Consider the following 23,556-nt stretch of genomic DNA (forward strand, 5'->3'; position numbering starts at 1 on the left):
ATGAAGACGTATGAATCCATCGCCTGCTTCGGTGAGAATTTTGGGAGGGTGGTGAATAATGAAGACGTTCCGCTTTTGCGATGGGGTAGAAAGCGTACACGTGCAAGTTTTGATAACTTGTTGGCTGCCGAAATCAAAGAGCATGGCAAGGTAAGGTTTAACGCTGAGTTTTTAGTTTTTTTATGGCTGTTTATTATATTTGATGGCTGAGTTATGTGTTATTTTGGTGGCTGAGTTTAATTATAACCCGGTGTTGCAGGTGCGTGTGAGGAGAATGGTTTTGAAGAACTCAATTGAGGAGATGTTTCCTAAATGGCCGGTGAAGCTGACGACCCACAACTCGTTAGCTTGATAACAGACATACATGGAGGTAGATTTGTGAAAGGTGTTTGGGAAGTGCATGGGAATACGCAGGGTAATGCGCAGAGGAAGGGGAATGAGAAGAAGAAGAAAATGAAGGGTGGAGTTTCGTCAGAAGCTGAGCCACCCACTAAGAAGCAGAAGAAAGTTAAGACACATAATGAGTCTGGAGATGCTGCAGCGAAAAAGGATTCTAGCGAGAAGGAAGGTAGCAAAGATTTGGAGTTGGAGAACAAAGCGACTCTGGCGACCATTGTGAGTACTCTGGATAATATTTCCAGGAAATTTGAGCAGTTTTAGTCACGGTTGGAAGCTTACGAGTTAGACCGGAACAGACCATTGATGGACCAAAAGACCATTGATGACAGGGTGAACGCTTTACTGGAGGAGCGTCTGAAAGTTCTGGGAGTTGGGAAAATTCCCGAAAACAATGATAATCCCTCTCCACCATCAGTAGATAAATCTTTATTGTTGGCATCATTGGTGGTTCAAACGCAGCAGAAGTCTGTCAATAGTCCAGCGTTAGCTGCGACTCCTGGTAAGGTTTTTGGACCGAAGAAGAATTTGGCCAAGGAGCTTGATAAGGAATCATGGGTGAAAAGGATTTTGGATGAGGAGTTTGGTAGTGTCGCTAAAGCTACTGATCTTGATAGTCAACCTCTTGATTTCGTATTAATTTCTCCTGCAAAGGCTACTAACAATGATAAGGATGCTAAGGTTCCAGCCTATGGACGCGGCTGCAGGGGCAGGCGTATTGTTAAGGGTAAAGAAGCCAATGAGAAGAAAAAAGCAGCGCAGGCAGATGCTGCGTTTAAGAGGAAGGAGAAGGCTGAGGCTAAGAAAAAAGCGGCTGAGCCTAAGAAAAAAGATGCTGAGGCTAAGAAAAAAGAGGCTGAAGCAAAGAAAAAAGAGGCTGAGAGTAAGGAAAAAGAGGCTGAGTTAAAGAAGAAACAAGAGGCTGAGGGTAAAGAATCGAAAACAGGCTGAGTCAAAGAACAAAGAGGTGACTCCATCTGGAGAGGACAGTGTATTTGCTGATGTGACTGACGAAGTTGTTGGGGGAGAGAACGAATTTGCGCCGGAGTCTGATGTCGAGAATCAGGAAGTGATTAGATCTGCCATAGTAAGGGAATATCGGGAGAAACGTGTTCAATTATCTCCAAAAGGGTTTGCATTGACGACACTTTCTTCACCACTAGTTTTTCCGTACGTTGGAGATGATGGAACGACGTGCATGAGGAAGAATGTTACTCCTTCATCAGAAATATATGACCCTCTAGCACCTGTTGATCCGATGCTATTGGAAAAACTAATGCAACAGATTAAGCGAATTCCACCCAAACCACCAGCACCAGCACCAGCAGATAAACCAGCAGTCCTCTCCGCTGATCATGAGGGTGACTTCTACAGCATACTCATCCATGAAAGACCGTGGATGGAAAAGGAATATGGATGGGTGTTTGATAATGTAAGTCTTTAGTGCGGCTGAGCTATATATTAATTTTATTATATTTCGGCTGAGTTATATATTTGATTACGGCTGACTTACATATTCTTTTAGTATGGCTGAGTTATATATTATATTACAACTGACTTACATATTCTTTTATTATATCACGGCTGACTTGTTAATATTATTTGTGTAGCATGTCGTTGCGTATTTGAACGTCCACATTAAAAGGTCCATGCGAAATCCCACTCCATTCTGGTCTAAGCAGATTGCCTTCATTGACGTTTGGTGGCAAAGTTTTTTGATTCACGATTTCACTCAGTTCAAGATAAAACCTAGTATGTTCAATTTCAAAGGCAATGGTTATGAAGATATGTTAAAGGGTAAGCTTCCCGAACGCTATCCAACAAACTTGAAGTGGTATGAAGATGTGGATCACTTGTACGGATGTCTTCAAACCGGCAGAAATCACTGGGTTGCGTATCATGTGGATCTGAAGAAGGAGAAGATTGATTGCTACGATCTAATCTTTGGAGAGGAAACACCTGAAAGTGAGCATAGAATTCTAAATTCATTTAAACCGCTGATGCACATGATTCCGTATATGTTGAGTTATCATATTTCTGCCAATATCCGAGCCCCTAGTAAGAAGAAGTTCTCATTCAGAAGGAGGAGCAAAAGATACACTCCACAAAACACCTAGATTGGCGATTGTGGGGTGTATTCGTTGAAGTTTGTGGAGTGTCTAGCGCTTGGTGTAATGTTTGATGGGATAAACGATAAAAATATTCAAGGTTATGGATGAAGATGGCAGCAGAGAGCCACGATGAAGAAGGAAATTCTGAGATGAGCAGTTTGCTGGCTAATTGAACATGTGTTTATTATTTTGTACTTGACTTATGTTGTTGTTTTGTACTCGACTTATGTTATTTTGTACTTTATTAAGTATTTGACTCAGTCTTATCGTTCTTATAACCCAGCCATGTCGTATATGTGTAACTCAGCCTTACCCCAAACATACCCTAAAATCGTAAAATGTTTATATAACTCGGTCGTATCGATTAGTATAAGTCAACCGTTACGATATTACAACTCAGCCATACCTCAAACATACCCTAGAATCAAAAAAAACTAAATGTTTATACTTTAAAATGTTAAATTGAAACTCCAATTATAAATTTGAAATGAATATATAATCAACTGAATGTGTCTTCTTTATTGAATTTACGAGTTTAGAATCAATCATGATCTTGAGATATATGTTGTCTTACAAATACTCCTAAACTTAACTGATGTATATAAGGTGTGAGCATAATTCAAAACTCATAAACTATTATTTTGTTATCTATTACGAATTTTTGTTTTTATAATATTTCTTGCACCATAAATCCAAATTCCAAACCTAAAAACCCAAAAAAGCAAACCTAAACCCTAAATAAGCAACCCTAAACCCTAAACCCCATTTACTAAGTCAGCCGTAAATGTTAAAGTAATTCAGGCGTAAAGTGTAACTTAATCTTGACGTTTGGTGGGAAAAAGATAATTGATTCTTGGGAAATTTTAACTCGAGACGTTTGACATTCTGTACCTTCTATATATTGTCTCCTCTCTTACACATTTCTCTCTCTAGAAAAAACCTAAACAATATCTCTCTATCCCCATCAAAAGTTATGCCGATTGTTCCTGGTTATTCAACGATGTTAGAGAACAGTGTCGCATTGATGGGGATAGAGAGATAGAGAGCAGAGCACCGCAAATCGTGAAAACCTCCCTCTTCTATACCATGGTCCGGGAGAATTGCTTGACACAACCAGTACTATCTGGTGCAAATTTTTAAGTGATCTCTCCCTCGTCATCCCGTCGATTCTTGCAGAAGGATGGGTTCATGATTGGCCGACATACCGCGCCATTCCCGATCATTTTAAGGAACGATGGTTTCTTCAACTCGCTGTAAGAACAGTTTGTCCACTTAAAATGGCAGCATAGCGTCGCTGAGTTATTTTTATATTGTGTTCTTAACAGTTTTTGTAATCTTTTATGTTCTAACGCAAAAACACGCGGGATCGAAGGCATAATTCGACACTTTGGACACATTTTAATCTTGTGGCCAGAACGCTATTTCGTTGCGACAAGCCTCCGTGGATGTTAACAAGAGTTTGGCGTGATCTCGTCCACATGTTTGAAGAGTTTGGTCCTGACAATTTTGGTTTCTGAAAGTGATGCCTTGTCTGTACTTTGAATCTGATAATTTCGGTTCTTGGATGTAAACATGTCGAATTCAAATTTCTTTTATATTAAGTACTATAACTCAACCATAATGTGAATATAATTCAGTCATATCTGTTAAAATAACTCAGCTAGAACGTATAAGGTAACTCAGCTGTAAATGTTAATTAAACATAAACCCAACCACAAGTGACTGAAACTCAGCAGTTATTAAACTAATGATAATTCAGCCATAGTAAAACGTAGCCAAAACCCAGCTGTGAATGTTAATATAATACATTTCTAACGGGACGTTTCCGCTTGCTTGATTGGACTGAGTTGTCGATTAATTATGGCGCGTGTGGAAAATTCGGTTCAAACATAATATCGAGGCTAATTATTAAGAGTTTGAAATACACGGCTGCCACGCATGTGTCAAGGGATTTACAATATCGAGACATTTAAATATTATTATATTTAATAAAAAGGAAATAAGTAAACGACGCCGTTTCATCTTGTTGTCTTCTTACTCACCCTAATTCCATTTTGTTTCTGAAATTGTTTTAATAATCAAAATGTCTTCTTCATCATGCGTTTCAGGAAATTCTTACAGACGGCGTTTGAACGCGGAAAGAGGAACGCCGAAACAATGTTGGTGTGGTGAACCCTGTTACATTTCTACATCTGGAACCGCTACAAATCGAGGAAGATTGTACTATTGCTGCGGAAAAGGATATAATAAGGTTCGTCTTGGTTCTTATTTCGCATGTTCTGTAACGTAATACTTAGATCTGGTTATATTGTGAAAACAGAGACATTTATTCAAATGGGCGGATGAGTGTTTGGTGGAAGAGGTTGAGGATATAATGTCATTGAAAAGTAGCATGAACAAAGACATCTCGGAATTCAGACTTAACGTTGATCGGTTGGAGAAAGAGATTGAAGTAATGAAGACGGCGTCTGAGGGAAAATGAGAAGAATGTATGAGTCAGGGTCGCTGTTTGAGGAATGTGGTTGTTTGTGGGGTTGGAATGTTGTTACTTTGCTACTACTACTTCTTTGTTTAGTAATGTTTTGTACATATAAGTCAGCCTATGTTTTATGTAACTCAGACTTAACGTATTACAGTAACTCAGCCGTCAAGTAATCGGAACGTTTCCGAAACGCAGCCATAATAAAACATAGACAAAACTCAGCCAAAACGTATAAGGTAACTCAGTCACAACTTTAAGCTAACTCAGCCAAAACGTATAAGGTAACTCAGTCACAACTTTAAGCTAACTCAGCCAAAACTTATAAAGTAACTCACTCACAACTTTAAGCTAACTCAACCAAAACGTATAAAGTAACTCAGTCACCCGCTTTCATTATTAAAGGAAGGTTACCACTTGCTTGATTGGACTGAGTTGTCGATTAATGGTGGCGAGTGTGGAAAATATCGATGTCTTTATAATATCAAGACGATTAATACTTTAACTCCGCCAACAATATGAGAATATCAAGGCTAATTATTACTCCCTCCGCTTGCTTGATTGGACTAAGTATTTAATTGACGTTTTACATGTCTGCACGTAAATTAAGAAATCTGAACGTTTTGCAATGCACGTAAATTAACCTCTTTTCATTAGTGTTTAATGCCTAACATGACTTCATGTTATGTGACCAAAAGTCAGCCTAATTAAACTAATGATAATTCAGCCATAATTAAACATAAACCGAGCCATAATTCAACTATAAATCAGGCAAAAGAAACAATAAATCAGCCGTCATAAAACAATAACTCAGTCATAATTAATAACGTTGTTAATAACTATGCATGATGTGTTGTTGATGTTTGCATGATGTGTGTGCTTGAAAACAATAAATCAGCCGTGATAAAACAGTAACTCAGCCGTAATTAAACTATAAATCAGCCAAAAATAAACAATAACTAAGCATTCATTACATTAATTTGTAGTCAGACATACATAATGGCATAGCAAAGAACTTAAAAAGATAAGATTCCGATAGATTACATCTTCACCACTTCCTTGTGTCCCTAATAACGCTTATCGGTTCAAAATCACGTAAGAACATGCCAATCTCTTTGATCCAGAAATAGCGTTCACACATGTTGTCATCCTTAGTCATATCAATGTGCCACAAGCAGAGACACTGTCGCTCCTATGTGTTGCACATTGGCCACTGTAGAACGACGGAACATAAGCTGAAACGAACACGGCCCTATTTTGGCGGAACTCGTCAGAATGCCACAAACCCCATCCTCATTTCACAGATCGCACTAGTTTCCCTATCCTCTGAACTGATTCTCTTGGAATACCAGCAAAATACTGCCCATCACAACAAAAGATTGTTCGAGTCATTGTGTGTGTATACACAGCACGCTCATATCATGCATCTGCTGCACGCTTCATGAGATAAATCTCTTCTTCTTTAAGGCCGAATGAGAAGAAGATTTCAACAACGAAGAAGGCATATTGAGTCCCCAGGGAACGGATAACACATCGTAAAAATGGTATACACCACGCCGCTCTGCTAACGCCTTCATCGACTTGGACGATGCTTTGAGGCCATAGAGATCTTGGAAGGAATTACGGGCCACACGTTCAACCACCAACGCCTGAATTTCTTCAGGCAATTCAAGAAGAGGGAAATATTCCATTTACTGTGAAATTGATTTAGTGAGAGTTGAACATATAATTGTTCGAGAAGTGCTTTATTTCTTGACAGTAAAACGGTTTTCATATCGCGACGTTTCTTATTGTGGGCGGAAAGTTATTCCATAACCCATCCGTAATACAAATTCATTCAATAAATCAGCCGTTTGAAAACAAAAACCCAACCGTAATACAAAAACATTAAAATCCCTAATCCAGCCGTAATACATTTACATGAAAACAAAAACACAGCTGTAATACAAAAACATGAAAATCCCTACAACACTTGCTTACATCGGACAAGTTTTCGCATTATGTCCACTCTATCTACATCGAGAACATGTGTGTTCTTTCCTAGGACGTTTGTTTTGAAGTGCAACTTCTAAAGCAGATTTCATCCTATTTTTCTTAGGTCTTCCTGGCTGTTGAAGAATAGACGGGGGCAAGCACGGTTGGTTAGCCACGATTTCTGGAACAGGTTGCGTTGAGTCAGCCGGCATGACCGATTCAGCGTATGCGCTCACCAAATATGCACTGTTATAGTAAGGACTGCACATGGATATACAACAAACATTGTTGTACTCCGCAGCTGCAATTGCGTGTACACATGGTAATTTCTCGCGTTCGAAACGCCGACATGTGCATTTTTGCTCTACCAAGTTAACAACATTCAAAGACTCGCTAGAAGATCCATATTTAACTTCAGTGTGATGATCATCAATCCTTTGTACCGTCACATCTCTGGCGGCAGTTACACGACCCTATTAACAAAAAAAGAATAAATATGAAACGACTGACTTATTACATAGTACGGCTGATTTAAGAACTACAAAGGCTGACTTAAGAATTTTATGAATTTTAAAGACAGACTTATTTTTACTGTTACGACTGACTTACATGTAGTAGTTTCTCGACACCACGCGTAAGCGTCGTTGGCTGCGATCTGGCATCCTCTCTCCGTTCAGCAAACCATCTGGTCATCATAACCCGTATCGATTCTAATATTCGAACAATGTTTAGACCTCTAGCATTCGACAATGCTCTGTTCATTGATTCCGCTATGTTTGTAGTCATCAAATTATACCTCTCGCCCGGGAAATGAACACGCGTCCACAGTCGGACATCAGCTCTTTGGAGATAGCCGTGGAGTGCAGGATTAATCGCTTCAATCTCCTCGAAAATCGCAGTAAAGTCAGACATCCTAAAACATCTCGCCGCTTTTTTCACCAGACGGAATGCATCTTTTCCTTTGTACCGTCCCAGTATGTTCTTATATAAATGGTGGGGGCATATTCCCCGAGCAACTAACGGATACACATTTCTAATTGCTTTCCCTATAGAGTTATGCATATCCGAGATTATCGCAAGACCCTCGTCGTCAGGAATCAGAAGTTTTAGTTGCGTAAAAAACCAATACCACGAATCATCATTTTCTGTGTCAACCACTGCGAAGGCTATTGAAAAAATCTGAAAGTTACCGTCCTGGGCTAGTTCTGTGAGTAGCGTCCATTTGTATTTACTATTGATAAACGTACCGTCGACTACAATAACTTTGCGCATGAAAGGAAACCCATTTACGCTCGCACCAAAGGCAAGAAACACATACATGAATCTTCCAAGCTCATCGATTTGAAGACGCGTAACTATACTCGGATTTGCCCTTCCTATCATGTATAAGTAAGAAGGCAAGCTTTCAAACCCACACTCAAGTGTTCCCTCGTCGATTTCCCTTGCAAATTTCAGCGTCCGGTGTGATTTCCAATAATCCATCTGTTCACATGAAAAAATGATCCTCATAACTCAGCCGCAACAAATAATTAAGACAGCCACAACGTAAAAATAACTCAACCAAATCTTTACTATAACCCAGCCGCATCTAACATTATAGTAACCCAGCCGCATTGTATGAATATGTCAGCCGCTACATTTGATATTACTCAGCTGTATCGTTAAAATAACTTAGCCACAAAAAAGTAATTACTTTTATACCAGACTGCTTAGTGATAGCTACTCTGGCGCTCATAGGGCGAACGGCCGGACCAACGTCGCCGAGAAAGTTCTTGTACAACTCTCCTAAAATATCTGGTGTTGCTTGTCGAGATCGATTAGAACGCTCTGTGCAGGAACATGTATGCTTCGAATCGTAAATACAAACATTAAATGTCGGGGATTCTCCTTGGGTAGAAGCACGAACTCTCCGGAGACATCCATCAACCCAACACTTAACAACGTATGATGTCGGGGTTAATGTTTCTACATCAAAATCAAATTGATGCCTCACTGTAAGAAGTTTCAGTCGTCTCTCCAAATCGTCTTTACTCTCGTATCGTTGACCTACCGCAATGTCTGTCGAAGACATCTCCAACCTTAAAACCTCCATATTCCCATTAGATCCGCTCATCGAGAAGTTCTGATATCTCTTCTTGGGAGGTAGCGTTGGTGAATCTTCGTCTTCTGTAGGAGACTCACTGAATCGTCGAACATATCAAATCGGCTTTCAAATTCATCATCTTCTTCGTTTTCTTCGCCTATTTCATCTTCTCCGACTACGTCGTGTTTTCCTCCTTCCGCATTACTAGAGCAGTCATTCTCATTGTCCTCTTGTTCCTTCTCCAAACTGCAACCATCGTAACTCCCACAGTGTGGGAACCGAAATTCGCACTGTCGATTTCCGTTTAAATAAGGAAACTAGGAAAACCCTAATTTCCCAGAGGTCCCGGATATCTGCTAATACCACACGCCAAGCAATCAGAACACGAAACGAGAACAGTAATGAAATAAGAAATCGAAAAAGAGAGCAAGATAGTTCTTATTCCGAATCTGCGTTTGAGCGTTTACAACAAGGTAAGTGCCTGGACTACGAGAGCTGTCGGCGAGATTCCAAGTTCTAAAACCGTAAGATGGCAAAAACCTAATTGAGTCGCAGCTCGAATAACAAAAACGGAAAATTGCCTAAAATTGCTATAAGTGCTAAGTTTGCTGTGAAAAGTCCTCCCTCATGCCTCTCACCTAGGACTCCTTATACACTGGCTCCAAGGTCGGTTTACGCTTTTCCCCTTCTGCCCTTAAGCCGATATAGCATAAAAATGGAGATATTCCATTTTTTCCGATCTTCGTAATTATCTTCAAAATTTCGTATTTATCCGCGGAAACTTGACATTTATCTTTCTTTGCGAACCAAGCGTAAGCCATCATGCGGCTTACGGGCTGTTGGTTAAGAAATCGTAAGTTGGGCTTCGAGTCATGTCTTAGGTCCCTTTGGGCCGTCTTCCGACTCGAAGCGTTTATTACGGCTTCTTTCGATAAAGAACGAACTTTCTGCGGTTTTTACGGTAAAGTTTGATCAATAACTTAGAATGGCGAGGAATCGTGATATGGGTTTGCTACGGTCTTCGGGAGATAGCATCGAAGGGTAGACGAGAACGCATGGACTAATGTCGTATCGATGTTTTGGAAGAGCTCGGTCGCTACATAGCGACTGAACTTTGGTTCGAGCTCGGTCGCTATGTAGCGACCGAGCTTTGGCTCGAGCTCGGTCTCGGTCGCTACGTAGCGACCGAGCGGAACATGTGTTCGGTTGCTGCGTAGCGACCCTCTTCGAGCTCCTGTCCGATGACTCGTGCTTCTTCTGCAAAGCTTTTCGTAAAGAAGAATCTATTTCGAAGAAATATTTGTCGAAGAAGGTTTCTACGTTTTCTTCTTCGGGGATTTTGACGTTAACTTCGTTACAACCGTTTTCGACCCCAACAGTTAGCCCCCCAGCTCGTTAGAGTCGACACTCTTGCGGGCAGTTTGACGATTTCGGCGAAGTTAGGCGTATTGAACGAAGTTTACTTCAAACTCAGCGGAAGAGAGTTCTCGAGAAAATGTTTATTAAAAGATATAAAATTCCGAGCCCATACTTCTATAAGTAGTGAGCTCTTGTCATTCATTTGCTTCACACATTTCCTTCTTCCAACCTTCAAAAACTCTCTAGCTCCAAATCTCTTGTTCTTAACATGTCTTCTTCCCATGGTGACAAGCGAAGTTCCGATGTGTAGATGGGCGAGGCTACATCTCCGGCGCCGATTCCGACTTCTCTGGTCGAAGCGCCGGCTTTCGTTGCCGATCATCTCTCCTTTCGAGAGAAATTAGTTCGTCGCCAAGCCGAGAAAGAACAGGTTCGAGCTGGTGCCGAGTTACCGTCCTTTTCTGCACTGACCGTTGCTCCGTGTCATGGGAATGAGGGCGTAACTCCGCGAGATACGGGAACTCTCGCAGGCTCGGTCGTTCCGGATTCTTCGGCCTTACCTGCTGGATCGTCCACGACTCCGATTCTCGTCGAATATAAGGAGAGGGCTGCTGACTCTATGCCACCTCCTCCGTCCAGGATGGATATCGTTCTTGCGCTGCACGCTCCTAGTGTTGTTCCGGTTACTCAACCTAAGGGCCGGAAGAGGAAGTTTACCAAGGGCGGTGACGGGGAATCTTCGCAGCAAGGAGGCTCGAGCATAGCGTCGGGGCTTCGCGGAAAGGTTTGTCGCTCACTTACTTTCTTGATTGTTATATATTTTTCTAAAAGACAAAGAATCCCTAACTTTCTTCTCGTTTCGCAGTTCATGTCATTGATCGACGAGATGATCAGCGAGTGCGGTTCTGAGACCAGTCGTCTTGCCGGGGAGTTGTTGGAACTTCAGGGTAGATGGTCCGAAACCCAGGCCATGCTGACGGCTGTCAAGGATTCTCACTCCGTGAAAGTGTTGAAACTTGAGGTCGCGATAGGGGAGATCAAGAGGGACCTCGGGAAGACGGCGAGTTTGTTGCTCAAGGAGAAGAAGGCCAGGAAGGCCAAATCTTCGGAGGTCTGTCGTCTTCAGCGTCAGATTGAGAATGATGCAGGATTAGTGAGCCGCGGGATCCATGAGGCCAAGGACGCTCTTAGTTCTGAGTTCCAAGCTCGCTTGGCGAAGATCTCCGCCTTTCTGGTCTCTCTCGAGTGCATTCGGAACAGGGATTTAGCTTTGGCGACGATCGAGGGCGGGATGGTCGTGGTTCAGTTGTTCCGAAGTGAGACCCCTCCGACCTTAGAGGCCGAAGAGGCCCGACTGTCCGGGTGCAAGGGAGATTTGGCAGTCGTGGATTGAGATTTCGATCTCATCCTAGCTGATCTGAAATCGGCGTGCCTCCTTCCGATGTGTTCAGAAGGCCCTGAGGGGAAGGATCCGGTACTCGGGGGTGACGCGGCTCCAGGTTTAGATGAAGTGACGGGTGAAGAGGGAGCGTGAGCTCTGAGGATGACTTTGGTTAGATCTCTTGCGGGAGAGATTTTTTTTTTTATGTTTTGATGTTTCGGCCTTAAATGGCTTTATTTCGTGTTTCGGGACTGGCCGTGTGTGGCTTTGAATCCCCGCCGCTCTGCGGCTTTTATGACATGATGGTCGAGTTGCGTTTTTCATAAGCTTACGTACGGTGTGGAAGAAGGGTGATGAGTTGTCGTCTCATATCCTTTTTCGATGTGAAATGTTTTGTTCGAGATTTGTTTTGGGAGTTTTTCCGAGAGGCATCGACTTCGCGGGATATCTGAAGATGTCGAACATAAACATAGAGGCATGGTTTTGGGATCTCGTATCTTTTGGATATCATGCCTTGAGATGTTAGAGACCAGTGCGCTGGGTTTAGGGCAAGACCTAGGTTTACTTTCGGTTTAAGATTTTGTGCGGTGACTAGCCGGCTATCGTTATATCTTTCGCGATTTGAACCTGATTCGTACCGATTTAAAGTCCGCGATAGGTTCTCGCGTTTCCCCGCGTTTCGTTCAGCGGTGTTTTGGAAGACTTTGCGAATGACTAGATCTCCCTGATTAAATCTGCGATTCCGTACGTTGGAATTGTAGTACTTCGCGGCTGCCTGTTGGTAATTTTGGATCCGTATGAGCGCTCGATCCCGGCGCTCGTCAATGAGTTCGAGGTCGTCGAGGAGCATTGCGTTGTTGAGCTCCTCTCGTTCGGGAAGCAATCTTCTCCGAACACCGGGGAACTCTACTTCTGCAAGAATCATGCATTCCGTTCCGTACACCAGAGCGAAAGGGGTTTCTTCTGTTGCTCGTCTCGGGGTGGTACGGTGGGACCAGAGGACTCCCTCGAGTTCGTCGGCCCACATGCCTTTTTTGGCCTCTAAGCGTTTCTTCAGTCCGTCGAGAATGGTTTTATTAATCGTTTCAGCTTGTCCGTTACACTGCGGAAATCTGGGCGTCGATTTGTTAAGCCGTATCTTCCATTTTTCGCAGAACGCCTCGAACCGGGTGGAGATAAATTGAGATCCGTTATCGGTTACGATTTCGTAAGGAACACCATGCCTGCAGATGATGTTTTTCCATACGAAACTTTCGACTTGGACATCTTTTATACTTGCGTACGAATCTGCCTCTACCCGTTTTGAAAAGAAATCGGTGAGGACTAAAAGGAAACGCTTTTGCTTTGAATTATGAAGGGGACCGACGATTTCCATGGCCCAGCGCATAAAAGGATAGGGCGATGTGATGGAGGAGAGGACTTCAGCTGGTTGTCGGATGGTTGGAGCATGCCTCTGGCATTTTTCGCATTTTCGTGCGAACTTCTCGCAATCTCCGATCATCGTTGGCCAGTAGTATCCATGGCGTTTGATTTTCACTGCTAGTGATCTTCCGCCGGAATGATTGCCACAGGACCCCGAATGTACTTCTTCCATCACTTTTTTCGCTTCTTCCCCTTCCAGGCACGTCATGAGTGGTCCGGAGAATCTCCATTTGTAAATTTTGCTGTCTACTGTTACGTAGCGCGCGGCCTGTGTTCGGACTTTGCGGGCTGCCCATTTCTCGGTGGGTAGGCGTCCGTCGATAATGTAGTCTTGAATCTTCTGCAGCCACGGGGTATCGCAGCCGTAATCGGATTGCTCCGATTGCGGTTGTATTGCAACTTCTTCTTCTTCGTCGTCTTAACCTTCTATGAGGTTCACGACGATTGGCGGTCCAATGCTCGGGTGTTCGATGAACACGACCGGAATTCCCCTTTTGAGTCCTGGATCAGAACTTGATGCTAAGCCCGCGAGAGCATCTGCCAGGACGTTTTCGGAACGGGGAATTCGCGTGAGGGCAAAACAGTCAAACTTTTGAGCTAGTTTTCGGACCAGTTTAAGGAACACATCCATCCGTTCGTCCCTGGCTTCATACTCTCCGCTGTACTGACTTGCCACTAACTGGGAATCGCAGTAAGCGTGGATGTTTCGTATCTTCAAGCCGTGAGCCAAACGCAGTCCTGCGACGGGTGCTTCGTATTCGGCTTCGTTTTTTGAGGCGTGGAATTCCAGCCTAAACGATTGCTCTAAGATCTCGTTCGTTGGAGATGTGAGACGAATTCCGATGCCTGATCCCTGCTTGGACGTGGATCCGTCGACGTGAAGGAGCCAAGTGGAATTTGGTTCCTCGTTGGTTATGGTCTCTATCGGTAATTCAACCAAGAAGTCCGCAAGCACTTGTGACTTTGCGCTTGTTCTTGGTCGGTACTCGATATCGTATTCGCTAAGTTCTACCGCCCATTTGGCTAATCAGCCCGATTGACTCGGGCTATGCAGAATCGTTCGTAAGGGAAAAGTCGTGAGGACGACGATCGTGTGGAATTGGAAATATGGTCTTAGTTTTCGGGCCGATGTTACGACCGCGCATGCTAATTTTTCCATCAGCGGGTATCTAGATTCGGCATCCAGCAAGGTTCTGCTGATATAGAAAATAGGTTTTTGTTCGCCGCGTTCTTCCCTGATTAGCACGCCGCTCACAGCTGTTGCTGATACAGCGATGTACAAGAACAAAGGTTCCCCCTCCACTGGTTTTGCGAGGACTGGGGGGAAGCCAAATACCGCTTCAGCTGTTGGAAAGCGTTTTCGCATTCTTCTGACCATTCGAATTTTTTATTTCCCCGTAAGACATCGTAGAAGGGCAGGCACTTGTCTGTCGATCGCGAAATAAAACAGTTAAGTGTCGCGACTCTACCGGTCAACCTCTGGACTTCCCGCTTATTCTTCGGCGAAGCCATCTTGATCAGTGCGTTGATCTGTTTTGGATTAGCCTCGATGCCACGGAATGTGACTAGGTAGCCGAGGAATTCCCCTGATGCAACAGCGAATCTACATTTTGTCGGGTTGAGCTTCATGTTATGCGAATTTAACTGGGCGAAATATTCCTCGAGATGTGATACGTGGTCCTTTGCTTGGAGGGATTTGACGAGCATGTCGTCGATATAAACCTCCATCGTTTTACCGAGTTGTTGAGAGAACATACGGTTCACGAGTCGTTGGTAAGTTGCGCCAGCTTTTTTGAGGCCGAAGGGCATTACCCTGTAGCAATAGGTTCCGCGATCGGTAATGAACGCAGTCTTTTTGCGATCGTCAGGGTTCATCATAATTTGGTTGTAACCTGAGAAGGCGTCCATGAAAGACAGAAGTTCGTTTCCTGCCGTTGCTTCTACCAATCGATCGATGTGTGGCAGGGGGAAACTATCTTTTGGACAGGCCTTGTTTAGGTCGGTAAAATCCACACAAACTCGCCATTTTCCGTTTTTCTTTTTGACCACTACGGGGTTGGCGAGCCAGTCTGGATACCTCACTTCCGTTATTGACCCGACTTTAAGCAATTTTTCGACCTCGTCGTTGACCGCGGAAGCTCGTTCAGGTCCTAGCTTCCGCCTTTTTTGTTTGACGGGCTTGAAAGTCGGATCGATATTTAATTCGTGACACGTTATATCTTCTGCGGCCCATGCGAAAGTATAGAGGTTCTTTTTTAGACAGGTTACGAGCTCTGTCCTCAAAGGCTCGCGGAGATTAGCTCCGATTTCGACGCATCGTTCCGGAGATGCTTCGTCGAGACAGACTGTGACCACAGGTTCGCAAGTTGGTTCGCGTTTTTCCTCTAGGGCCGTGATGTTACGAGACTGCCAGTAGAGTTCAGCCGAATCTTGACTTCGCGAACCTTGGTCGGAGACCTTTTTCTCCGTTTTTCTAGGAACGGTCTCGAGGTCTGGTCTTTTTCGTTTTTGTTCTGCGGCGTAACACACCTGTGATACTCTCGGCAAAAACCTAATTGAGTCGCAGCTCGAATAACAAAAACGGAAAATTGCCTAAAATCGCTCTAAGTGTTAAGTTTGTTGTTAAAAGTCTCTCTCCCATGCCTCTCGCCTAGGACCCCTTATATACTGGCTCCAAGGTCGGTTTACACCTTTCCTCTTCTGCCCTTAAGCCGCCATAGCATAAAAATGGAGATATTCCATTTTTTCCGATCTTCGTAATTATCTTCAAAATTTCGTATTTATCCGCGGAAACTTGACATTTATCTTCCCTTGCGGACCAAGCGTAAACCGACATGCGGTTTACGGGCTGTTGGTTAAGAAATCGCAAGTTGGGCCTCGAGTCGTGTCTTAGGTCTCTTTGGGCCGTCTTTCGACTCGAAGCGTTTATTACGGCTTCTTTTGATAAAGAATGAATTTTCCGCGGTTTTTACGGTAAAGTTTGATTGATAACTTAGAAATGGCGGGGAACGTGAGATGGGTTCGCTACGGTATTCGGGAGATAGCATCGAAGGGTAGACGAGAATGCATGGACTGATGTCGTATCGACGTTTCGGAAGAGCTCGGTCGCTACGTAGCGACCAAGCTCCGGCTCGAGCTCGGGAAGACGGCGAGTTTGTTGCTCAAGGAGAAGAAGGCCAGGAAGGCCAAATCTTCGGAGGTCCGTCGTCTTCAGCGTCAGATTGAGAATGATGCAGGATTAGTGAGCCGCGGGATCCATGAGGCCAAGGACGCTCTTAGTTCTCCTTAAACTATTGTATTATATATGAATAATGCTTTTAAATAAAAATAATTTTGATTTAAAAAAAAATAAAAACAACAAATGGTTATTTTCAAATAATGGATGTAATTTACATTATACTATCATTTAACAAGTATTAGATACATTTTGATATATCATTATTTTCTATTTCCAGAAAAAAAAAATTGTTAAACATCAATATCATCTAGGTTAAGTATACTAACAACACAAATTCAAACATCACAAAAAATATTTACATAAAAATTATAATACAATAATTTAATCAAAAAATACAATTCAAAAAAACAATATTCAAAAGAATAGTTATATACTTAATATTTGAAAATCAAAGATATTTTTGCTAAAATTGTACTTACTTGGCCAAGGAGATCGACCATCTTTTTACGGATCGATCGATTGTTGAGCATGTGGTCGATCCGAAAATACTCTGCAGTTTAATTAAATATCTAAAACATTTATTCCAACACTCAACAGATAGTTTTGCTAAATATGATAACTAGATAGCCAACAAAATTACAAAAAATATTTAAATAGTAAAAAATATGTTAATTTGACGTGCTAAAATTTAAAAATAAATTTTAATTATGACATGCATCTTAACATTTATATAAATATATATCATAACCTAAATATAAATAATTTAACGACTTAAATTAGAAAAAATAAAAATCTCGGGCGTAGCCCGGGCTAATCCCTAGTCCTTACTAATAAAATGGACCTTTTGAAGCTCCATAGAGCGTCCACATCAGCAAAAAAAACTTCTCCCGAAAGATGACACGTGGCATAAAATATAGTTTTACATTTTAATATTACTAATTTTCGAAAATTATAAATAATATGTAAACATATAGCATAAAAAATGAAAAAACTACATTAAATCCTTACTAATAAAATGGACCTTTTGAGGATCCGTAGAGCGTCTACATCAGCAAAAAAACTTCTCCCGAAAGATGACACGTGGCATAAAATATAGTTTTACATTTTAATATTACTAATTTTCGAAAATTATAAATAATATTTAAAATTATAAATAATATGTAAACATACAGCATAAAAAATGGAAAAACTACGTTAAACATATGTAAAATTACCATTTTTCACTTAAAAAAAAGACGGCTTATCTCCATAATGTAACATTACCGTTTTATAAAAAAAACAAAAAACATTATATATAATTTCGAAAATAATAAATATATGTAAACATACAACATAAAAAATGGAAATACTACATTAAACATTATGGAGGATTACCATTTTACAAAACAATATGTAAACATACAACATAAAAAATGGAAAAACTATATTAAACATATGTAAGATTACCGTTTTTCACTAAAAAAAGACGGCTTATCTCCATAATGTAACATTACTATTTTGTAAAAAAAAAATATTATATATAAACTAATAAAAGGGACCTTTTGAGGCTCCATAGAGCGTCTACGTCAGCAAAAAATCTTCTCCCGAAAGATGACACGTGGCATAAAATATAGTTTTACATTTTAATATTACTAATTTTTAAAAATTATAAATAATATGTAAATATACAACATAAAAATGGAAAAACTACGTTAAACATATGTAAAATTACCTTTTTCACTTAAAAAAAAGACGGCTTATCTCCATAATGTAACATTACCGTTTTATAAAAAAAAAACAAAAAACATTATATATAATTTCGAAAATAATAAATATATGTAAACATACAACATAAAAAATGAAAATACTGCATTAAACATATGTAAGATTACCATTTTACATTTTTATTTTTTAAAAATAATATGTAAACATACAACATAAAAAATGGAAAAACTACATTAAACATATGTAAGATTACAATTTTTCACTAAAAAAAAGACGGCTTATCTCCATAATGTAACATTACTACTTTGTAAAAAACAATATATATAATTTCAAAAATAATAAATAATATTTAAACATACAACATAAAAAATGGAAATACTACATTAAACATATGTAAGATTACCATTTTACATTTAAAAATAACAATAATATGTAAACATACAACATAAAAAAAATGAAAAAAACTACATTAAACATATGTAAGATTACCATTTTTCACTAAAAAAAAACGGCTTATCTCCATAATGTAACATTATCATTTTATAAAAAAAAGAAAAAAAACATAAATATAACTATTTGACTATTTGTCCAATTTCTTCTATTAAACATTGCCGTTTTACATTAAAAATGGAAAAAAACATTAAGATTTAAACATCAGTCTTAAAATATAAAATATAGATATTAACTAAATATAAAGTATAAGAAAGAGAAATACTCAATAGATAGAAAAATAAATAATAAGTAAATATTATAAATATATAAATATATATACAATAATAAGTAAATGCACAATTTTTAAAATATGGAAAGAGTACATTAAATATTAAACATCTATCTTAAAATGTAAAATATAGATATTAAGTAAATAGAAAGTATAAGAAAAAAAAATACACAGCTTAAAAACAATGGAAAAAGTATATTAATATTTAAACATCTATCTTAAAATGTAAAATATAGATATTACGCAAATAGAAAGTATAAGAAAAGGAAATACACAATTTAAAAAAACGGAAACGTACATTAGTATTTAAATATCCATCTTAAAATGTAAATCTATCTTAAAATATAAAATTATTAGTAAATAGAAAGTATAAGAAAGAGAAATACACAATATAAAGAAAAATAAATAATAAGTAAATATATAATATAAGTAAATACGCAATTTAAAAATGGAAAATTACATTAAGATTTAAAAATATATCTTAAAATTTAAAATATAGATATTACGTACATAGAAAGTATAACAAATGAAAATATACAATTTAAAGAAAATGGAAAATGTACATTAAGATTTAAACATCTATCTTAAAATGTAAAATAGAGATATTAAGTAAATAAAAAGTACAAGAAATGGAAATACATATACAGGAAAATAAATAATAAGTAAATAATGTAAATATATAATATATGAATTATATATATAATAATAAGTAAATACACAATTTTTTAAAAAAATGGAAAAAGTTCATTAAGCATTAAACATCTATCTTAAAATGTAAAATATATAATATAAGTAAATACACAATTTAAAAAAAAAATGAAAAAAGTACATTAAGATTTAAATATCTATTTTAAAATATAAAATATAGATATTACGTAAATAAAAAATATAAGAAATGGAAATAAACATTTTAAAAAATGGAAAAAGTACATTAAACATTAAACATATATCTTAAAATGTAAATAAAAAATGAAAAAATGGAAATCTATCTTAAAATGTAAAATATAGATATTAACTAAATATATAATATACGAAATTAGTATTAATAAGTAAATACATAATATAAAAAATGGAAAAAGTATATTAAGCATTAAACATCTATCTTAAAATGTAAATACACAATTAAAAAATAGAAAAAGTACATTAAACATTAAACATCTATCTTAAAATGTAAAATATATATTTAAATAAATATATAATATACAAAAATAATATTAATAAGTAAATACATAATATAAAAAATAGAAAAAATTCATTAAGCATTAAACATCTATCTTAAAATGTAAATAGAAAATTATAAAAAATGGTAATACTACATTAAACAAAAGAAGAAAAATGTATAGTTTTACATCAAACAAGTCCCTATAAAACCCATTATTTCTTTGACCAAAAAAAAAAAACCCCGTTATTCCATTGACATCAATCTTACACCTATCAAACAAGAGTCCAAAGAACTCCAGCAACGAGAGAATATAATATCATCATCAAGCATAAGCCGTAAGATTAAGCTTCCGTAAGATTCCCCCTTTCCGCCTGAACGCAAGTAACGAAGTGGATGATAGTTTTCAAAACACATGCAACGCCAGTAAGGGGATGGCAGGACAAAGTAGTAGCAGAAGTAGCATAGAGAAATCAAAGGAAGAAAAAGGTGGACTCACTGTCCCGCAACGTTTGAGTCAGAGAGAAGCTGCACTGATGAAGATTCTGTTGAAGAGGAAACATCGCTGCTTTGGTCAAAAGGTAAGAGGCTCACAATCCATGAATTCTTCATCAAATACAAGATAAAACTGATTCAAAGTAACTGTGTATAAAATGGGTTTACAGTTTCAATATCAGAGCAGCAGCCGCCAGTGAAAAGGTAGTTCGTGAATGACGTTAATTAGATGCGTCTACTAGAACTTGAAAACCCATGGAAACTTCTCTGAAAGTTTCTATCTTTTGTTGGTATTATGATAGAAACTTATTTATTTTTGTATTTTAATGTTATGTTCTCAGCTAATCAGAGTCAATTTCTGAGGTACTTTTGTCACCTATGTATATTGATCAACTCTGCAAATGATCCAGCTACATTAAACCGTGTTTCTGTCGAAGATAGAAGTCTTTTTATTTTCTCTTATGTGTCATATTTATATCTATATTATGATGCCAAAAGAACTGGTTTTCCTGTTTTCTATAGGCTGTGCGGACAATAACAGAACAACAGAATATGGAGTTTTCATAGAAGAAACATTGCACATCAACAGACCCGACATACAAGAGCATCTCTTCTTAGCCTTCCAAAGAGAAAATGAGTGTTTAAGATATACATTATGAGTAGGTTTCATCGCATTGTAATACATGAGTCTCTAGAAATCCAAAAGATCTGATTTCTTTGTGATGATTAACCCATCTATTGTTGTATTCGGAAGAATCTGTGGTATCAAAAGATGGACCATGAGTTGTAGGAAAATATTTGTGAGTAAGAGTGATCATGTATTTCTCTAATTTTCGAGTAGGATTATATTGAGGTCCAATATAAAACAATAATAAAATTGGCAAGTAAAATATATTGCCAATTTGGAAACTTGCAAATTATGAAAATGCAAGCAATAAGAATTTGTTTAATTCAATATTTGTCGCATGAATGTGTGTAAGTGATTTTTTGGTTGGGTTCTTCCATGAGATGCATTACTTTGAGTGAATCAGTCTTCACTTTCACTTTTTTTTTTTTACAAGCACAACACACAAACCTACTCTGGACATTCTCCTCCTTGATGAAAAGGTAACTCCAGTAAACAACCAAAACGATTTATCCATAACTCTTAAAGCACCCCTAAACAATTTATCCGTTACATTGCAAGCTTTTTCAAGAATACTTAAATCGTAATTAAGCATTGAAAGAATTAAAAAAATTAATAAACATACAGAAAAAGAAAAATAAGATTAACCAAATAAAAACAACCACAAGTAAATTATCAATATAGCTCAACTACAAAGGTAAAAAACACATTGTCCACATCATAGAATCATTATTCGAAAAGAAACCACGTTGTAACGGCCCGATCCCCCGGCGTCCGACCGGGGTTATCGAAAGGGCGTTATGGACACGTGTCTACTCATTTAGACAACCCTACGTGTCCCGTTACTGGTTCCGAGAGCCGACGGGCGCATAACCTTCTTTGAAATACCGTCACACCCACATCCATATACTTCTACTTACAGTCATGCGCACAGGGAAATGGAAATGGGGGAGTGAGCAACAAGTTACTCAGTGAAGTGGCTCTAGACCAGCATGCCCGCATGACACTCTATACTACTCTATGCGGGAACTATGACTGACTAGCCACTACAATCAGGTAATGTATTTTTATCATTTCATACTGTCATCACTAATTGTCCACATTCAATTCCATACATTTCTAGCAACCTAGTGATCAATCATTACAATGAACTCACTCATTGCCACACACGTTAAACCCTAGACTTAACCGACTCATCATACCAGACCGACTCGATCCTATGACACCTTTAACTCCCCGTTACCCGACCATGATGCACGTTTTTATATCCCGCCTCTCGCTGTTGGCACTTCGTTCTTATCATCAGTGGGTAGCTCCCACTAGGCTTCTACCCCATATTCATGTGGATTCGCCACATCTCCTATGGGTGCTTCCATATTCTTGTGGATTCGCCACATCTCCTATGGATACCTAGCATGAACTACTGCCACACATACTTTCCTTAGACTCTATATGCTTTCCCCACCCATGCTTAACCGTAACCTTATTCTCTCATACTTTCACTTATCCTTTCACATCCTTATCATTTTCACTTATCCCTTCCCATTCTCATTCGCTTTCCTTTTCATTTAGACTTGTACTTGGACTCATTCACTAGACGCCACCCGTTATCGGTGCCACACACAATACACATTGCACTCAAGTTCTACTTCAATAACATTAACAATCATTACTCATCTATCAGCTTAGCATTCATTTCTCTCTAGCATCCTAGCTTTAATCACAAACCACTCATGGGACTACACATCCAAACATACAAGCATAAATTACCAATCAATCATCGCTACCACAACTCCATTTCAGTTTACTAAGTCCCATTTAACAATATGAGGGTTCTTATGCATCGTGTTCCATTCATCTAACATCCTAGCAATAATCATGATCTATCATCCTAGCTTTCAAACAGGGTCTAATCAACCCTAACTCCAACATAAAGGAGTATACAGTACATGAGAACAAGATGGGTTCAAGACACTCCACCTTAGCCTAGATCTGGATCTGGATCTGGATCTGGAACAAGAGACAAAGGAGATGAGATCTGAACAGATCTGGAACAAGTAAACAAGAGAGACGAGATCTGGTCACCACCACAACACCACACAGCCACCACCATCACCACACTCGGACGATCACCCCACCACCACTTGGACGACGACCACCACCACCACCGGCGGCTCGGCTTGCTCTCGGGGGACTCTCGGCGAGGAGAGAGGAAGAGATCCAACAGAAAGAGAAAGGAGAGGGAGAGAGAGAGAGAGAGAGAGAGAGAGAGAGAGAGAGAGAGAGAGAGAGAGAAAAGGAAAAGAGAAGCTTGACGGCTAGGGTTTCCTAGTCTCTCTAAATCTCTGCAGAGCTTCGCTCAAGTTTCAGAATGAGAGAAAAGAAGGGTTGCATCTCTTTTTATAGGGAAGGGTAAAGGGAACCCTAGGTTTTTGTCAAATGGGCCGTATAGAAGCCCATTCTTTTATG

The 23,556-nt window shown here is 39.2% G+C and overlaps 2 protein-coding genes across 2 annotated transcripts; one reads left to right on the forward strand and one right to left on the reverse strand.

The window, feature by feature from the left end:
- On the forward strand, positions 1 to 4,989 carry LOC125582243. The gene is made up of 8 exons (XM_048748837.1): positions 1 to 150; positions 260 to 319; positions 415 to 615; positions 661 to 1,324; positions 1,413 to 1,828; positions 2,007 to 2,361; positions 4,616 to 4,758; positions 4,828 to 4,989. The coding sequence occupies exons 1-8, from the start codon at positions 1 to 3 to the stop codon at positions 4,987 to 4,989; spliced, it is 2,151 nt and encodes a 716-aa protein (XP_048604794.1).
- A 2,006-nt stretch (positions 4,990 to 6,995) lies between these two features.
- Positions 6,996 to 13,836, reverse strand: LOC125582244. Its single transcript, XM_048748838.1, has 5 exons — positions 13,629 to 13,836; positions 12,548 to 12,695; positions 8,654 to 9,140; positions 7,570 to 8,442; positions 6,996 to 7,433 (listed from the first exon to the last, which is right to left on the reverse strand). The coding sequence occupies exons 1-5, from the start codon at positions 13,834 to 13,836 to the stop codon at positions 6,996 to 6,998; spliced, it is 2,154 nt and encodes a 717-aa protein (XP_048604795.1).
- Between the last annotated feature and the right edge of the window lie 9,720 nt (positions 13,837 to 23,556).

The sequence above is a fragment of the Brassica napus genome, chromosome C2 (assembly GCF_020379485.1).
Source record: "Brassica napus cultivar Da-Ae chromosome C2, Da-Ae, whole genome shotgun sequence".
NCBI classification, from domain to species: Eukaryota; Viridiplantae; Streptophyta; class Magnoliopsida; order Brassicales; family Brassicaceae; genus Brassica; species Brassica napus.

Coding starts and splice junctions, on each gene's coding strand:
- LOC125582243 (XM_048748837.1), top strand. CDS start 1: ATGAAGACGTATGAATCCATCGCCTGCTTCGGTGAGAATTTTGGGAGG. Junction 1,829..2,006: donor ATGGATGGGTGTTTGATAAT/GTAAGTCTTTAG, acceptor TTATTTGTGTAG/CATGTCGTTGCGTATTTGAA. Junction 2,362..4,615: donor TGGAGAGGAAACACCTGAAA/GTGAGCATAGAA, acceptor CATGCGTTTCAG/GAAATTCTTACAGACGGCGT.
- LOC125582244 (XM_048748838.1), bottom strand. CDS start 13,836: ATGGATGTGTTCCTTAAACTGGTCCGAAAACTAGCTCAAAAGTTTGAC. Junction 12,696..13,628: donor CGTCGTGAACCTCATAGAAG/GTTAAGACGACG, acceptor TGATTCTTGCAG/AAGTAGAGTTCCCCGGTGTT. Junction 7,434..7,569: donor GTGTCGAGAAACTACTACAT/GTAAGTCAGTCG, acceptor TTTTGTTAATAG/GGTCGTGTAACTGCCGCCAG.